The sequence below is a fragment of the Gavialis gangeticus genome, unplaced genomic scaffold (assembly GCF_001723915.1).
Source record: "Gavialis gangeticus isolate Ggan-Ray unplaced genomic scaffold, GavGan_comp1, whole genome shotgun sequence".
In the NCBI taxonomy this organism is placed as follows: Eukaryota; Metazoa; Chordata; order Crocodylia; family Gavialidae; genus Gavialis; species Gavialis gangeticus.
Window position 1 is genome coordinate 45,982,865 of NW_017729032.1, and position 4,944 is coordinate 45,987,808.

The following is a 4,944-nucleotide window of genomic DNA, read 5'->3' on the forward strand; positions in this document are numbered from 1 at the left end:
TGGGCCAGTCAAACCCCCATACCCTGGTAACCTGGTCTGCTGACTCCTTGCTAAGTCCCTGCTCCAAAATCAGGAGAAGGTGCAGCAAAGTCTGTGTAGAGCTTGCCCCGAGGCGGCTCCCTGCCCTCTTTTCCTGTACTAAGGTGGATAGGAAACGACCTGCCCAACCCACTTGGCAGACCCGAGACTCGAACATACAGTCTCTCGGTCTCAGCTGCCCCTCCCGCACCCGGGAAAGGCGCAGGAGTCATTGCGCATGCGTTCACCCGGTTCCGGGTGGTGGCGGGGCCGGATCACATGACCTCGGCAGTCAGGAAACGCCCACGGACTGGGGGTGGGGGCTGGCTCAGAGGTGCGCGCGCCAGGGACGGGAGCTGGGCGGGGACGTGCGCGCACGCTCCGCGCGGCGCCAAGCATAAAGGCTAATCACGTGCTGCAAGCATGGCCGGCGGGGGGATAGCCGCGCTGACGGCGCGGAGCGGGCGGGGGCGGCGCGGCCACATGGGGGAACGGCGGCCGCGGGTCCTGGTGCCGGCGGCCTGCGCGCGGCCCTTCATCTGCTCCTTCCCCAACTGCGAAGCCACGTTCAACAAGGCCTGGAAGCTAGACGCGCACCTCTGCGGGCACACCGGCCAGGTAAGCGTGCGGGGCAGGGGCAGGGGCAGCGGCGGGGCTGGTGACGTAGTGGCGCGGAGCCCTGCCCCGCCCTTCTCTGCTCAGCAATTAATGGTCGCGCCCGGTCCTTTTTTGCGCCACCCCCGGGCTTGGCTGCGCTGCGGGCTCCGTCTGCCTCCCGCGTGTGCAAAATGCACACAGTCCTACACGTGTATCGCATAACACGGACATAGAACTTGTGTGAACATTTGTGTGTGTGTGTATATATGCAAACCTATGTATGTTTATAAGTATATGGAGATTGATATCAATCACACGTGTGTGTGTAAATTTTATATTTCTGTGTTTTGATATGTGTAGGAGTGTGTATACACGTGCCTTATTTTGTTGCATGCAAAATAGGCACACTTGTATATACGTATAATTTTATTGTGCACATACACCTATATCTTATTACACGTGAGTATTATGTAGTACTCCTTCCCATAATGTGATTTTTGCCCGGCGGGACAGGGAGGGCCCCCGCCCATGCAGCGGAGGAAGAGCACATCAGTGAAGACTGCAACAGCCCCACCTGACAGCTGTCACTATGGCTAAAGCAGATCAAAATTCATTATAGTCAAAAATACAGTGAAGGGGACAGCAATGGGAATTATTTCAGGTCCACCACATGAATATGGAAAAATGCTTTTCTTTCCTCACCTTGCCATTAGACTTCTTCAGCTCTTGAACTTCCTGCAACTCCAGGAAGGCTGGTGAAAGAGATTTAAAGGTGTTTTGTTTTGTTTTGTTTTTTGCATAATAAAAGACTGACCTAAGTTTGATTCTGTTTGTTTTAAATGAACCACTTTCGTTTATTTAGTTAAAAGGTCAGTTTTATAACCTGAGTAACTTTCTAAAGGAGGAAAAAACTTCTCTATGTTTCATACATGAGATCTTTAAGGAATCTCAAAGGTATGAATAATCATTTAACTGTCGAACGCATCATTGGACAACTCTTCTTCCTGCCCCACCCCTTCCGCATGGTTTTAGATGTTCTAGTATTCAAAAAGCTGCCTTAAAGGGAACTAAACAGATTTTCTGGCAAATCAATAGAATTATCTATAATAAAGCTATTTCAGGTCTCTACATAATACATCTCTCTCTTTAGAGACCATTTGTTTGTGATTATGAAGGTTGTGGTAAAGGTTTCACCAGAGACTTCCACCTCACCCGTCACTTTCTTACACACAGTGGAGAAAAACCTTTCGAGTAAGTACAGTATTCCTTTTTCTTTGGGTCCCAAAAAAGGGGGTTCATTTGTCTTTACAAAAAAAAAAGAAAAGAAAAAGCAGCATAATGCAGGAAAACCAAATCAAATGCTGTAACATAAGCATGCTTTTTAAGTCAGGAAAACCAGTATAAGATTTGGTGTACTGGTTCCAACTAAGTGATCTGCCAGTCTAGTATCTCTTGCATTTGGTAACCTTGGCATCCTAATTATTAACTTACAACCTGCACTTCTGTTCTTCTTCTATCACTTTCTGTTCATCCCTCAAGCCATTGGAGGGACTTGCAGACCTATCTTGTCAGGATGCCAGGAGCTTCATCTGGCAATGGCCCAAACTGGATGCTTTTAAAGCAGTGGTGCTCAGCATTTTGACCCAGGAGACCAAATGGATGACATGGGGCTGGTCTGCGTGCTGGCATGGGATCCCTGTGTTGCTTCTGCCCAGCCCTGTGTGCCAGAATTGGCTGGCCTGTGTACTCCACCTGGCATGCAAGGAAATGACTTTCAGGGCTTCCTGCATACCCATGGGGAGCCCTGTGGGTTGGATGACCCAGTGCTGGGGGTTGGATATGATCCACAAGCTGAGAATTGAGCCCCTCTCCTTTAAAGGATGATTCTGGGAAAAGTGACAACTGAGGAACCAGCTCCTTCTTGTAATACCAAGCAGTTATTAATGAGCTTGTGTCATGAAGTTCAAGATGTAAATAATTAAAAAAAAAAAAATCTGCTTAGCCTCCTTAATGATGTGGCACAGCAACAAGCTCCATGCACCTCCTGCTGCGCTTGTGCCAGTGCGGCCTGGATTGGGAAGGCTCCTCTGTGCTGCTGGGCTGGGTCCTCCCCAGCTCACCCTAGGGGGAGGGAGAGAGGGTTTCCATCCTGGGAAGCAGTCTCCACGATGCACACTGAGTCCTTCCACCTCCCACCTGTGGTGCTGGGGCTGTTCAGGACTGGGTGCATGGCTAGCTCAGCCCAAGGAGGTGTTGCTGCAGGCAGTATCGGGTCTGAGGAGCCACTGCTAGCCCCTTGTATAGTGAGTGCAGCCCCACAGTATTCCTGAGGGGCAGTGGTGGACCAGGGATCCCAGGGGGAGCATTAGGACTGGAACAGCAGCCTCCCTGGCTGGAGCTACCTGCACTGCTGCCCCTTAGGAAAGTCCTGGGGCCACGTTTACTGCTTGAGAGGCCAGAGACAACCCCTCAGACCCAGCGTCACCCGCTTCAGTTGTTGCAGTGCCTCAGGCCAAGTTGGCCACGTGCTCAGCCCTGCCTCAGGTAGGGCCAGGCCCTGCATGGCCCCAGCGCCATGGGTGGGAGGGGAAAGAATGTATTGCACCTGGAGGAGGCTTCTGTGCTTGGACTGGACGCACAGCGTGCAGTGGCACAAGTGCAGTGGGAGGTGCAGGGAGCATGTTACTGTGGAGGCACCAGGCTGATGCACAGCAGGGCTGGGAGTGTCACTGCTGTGGCAGGAAGCCCCTGCCTGACCCCACCTCCATTCCTCTGTATAGTGGTGGGGTCTGGGCATAGGAGAGGTGCTCAGCCCCAGCCCCCTACCTGTGTAGGCAAAGTGAAGTTGTGGCTCAGCAGTTGAGCAGCACCCCCAAGTTGCTTGGCCATGCAGGATGCCGTCAGCTTCTTGCCAGTGGCCTGGGACCTGTGCATTGCAGGTGCATGGTGAAGATGTAAGAGGCCAGGGCAATTCCTACTGAAAGTCACTGAACAGTAAGTGGTAAATAGTATAAATATAATTGTTATTTAACCATTTACGTCCTTACATGAAGTCAGGTAGTTTATAGCATTCATATATTTAAGCTACTGTATTTACTCAAAGAAGATTTTGAGTTTGATATGTGCCCCCCCATAATTAGGTTTGTTAAAACTTTCCAGGTATAGAACCTAATAATTTGGGGGTCATCTTAAATTGGTCCCTCTTCCTGCTGCTGTGGTGGAGAAAGCTGCAGTGGGTAGATTGAGAGGCCAGACTCCTGTCCCTTGCCCCTCTGCCATGGGTGGCTCTGGCTCTGGGGCAGTTAATGCTGGTGGCCCTGCCTCAGCCAGCCAGAGAGAAGCAGCGCTGAGGCTCTGGGCCTGGCCAGGTTGGGGTGGAAGCTGTGGCTGGATGGAGCTGAAGGTAAGGAGTAGTAGAGGGAGATGGGCTGCACAGCCTCTTTCATGTACCCCCTGCCATGAGCCCCTTTCTCTGCTGCACAAGGCACCCCACTGTGGGAGCTATGGCTCCCCATGCAGTCACTCCAGGTGTGGATGGAGACAGCTGCAGCAGCTTGCATGTTCTTCTTTCCAGCATCTGTTCTCTGCCCCCAGTATACCCTGCTGGGTAGAAGCAGACATTAGGAGGCGGAACTGTGGCTTTTGTGGCTAGAATGGCTCTGGGGCTCCCCTTATACCTGCATTAGCTGGGGGACAGCAGTGGTGGGTAGGTTCTTCCAGTGCCAGCTCCCAGCCAGCAGGAGATGCTGGGGGGGTGAGGGTGGCAGAGAACAGATGCAGGAAGAAGAAATCTGCCCACTGCCACTACTGTCCCCTGCTGGGTTCAATACCATATGCAGCTGCAGTCTATGGCTGGAGCAGCTCTGGGGCTCCACCTGTGCCCAGGTAAGCCAGAAACAGTGATATAAGGGGGATGCAGCCACGCTGCCCCACTCCAGTCGGCCCTTAGTAGTGTACAAAAATAATATGATAGGGACAGGGGAAAGTAGAAAGGTACTTACAGTTAATGAAGTCAGTTAAGCAGTTCCAGGAAGTGGACTAGATGTGGATTTTTAGGTCTGGAAGCCAAAAATTTCTAAATTTGTAATCGGTTTCTACTCCGATTTGGATTGCTTTCGTACCCTTAGATCCATGCCTTAACCTCTGCTTTTCACTGGTTTTAAAATGGGTGCTTTGTAGAAGGGTTGTGAGAGTCGATTCATGTGTACCTTAGTCTTCAAATGATTGTACGAAGTGCTAAGCTCATAGAAGAACTAATTCTTTGCATATATAAAAAAAAAACTACAGTACCTTCATTTCTAACTTGGTGATGTCCAGCCAGAGTGCTGC

General features: G+C 51.1%; 1 protein-coding gene across 1 annotated transcript in view; it reads left to right on the top strand.

The window, feature by feature from the left end:
• The first annotated feature begins 364 nt into the window (after positions 1-364).
• GTF3A (general transcription factor IIIA) overlaps positions 365-4,944 on the top strand; it is an 18,926-nt gene continuing 14,346 nt past the window's right edge. The window contains exons 1-2 of the mRNA XM_019525086.1: positions 365-636; positions 1,766-1,866. Coding sequence (XP_019380631.1) covers positions 442-636; positions 1,766-1,866 — 296 coding nt within the window. The 5' untranslated portion in view covers positions 365-441. The remainder of the gene's footprint in view (positions 637-1,765; positions 1,867-4,944) is intronic.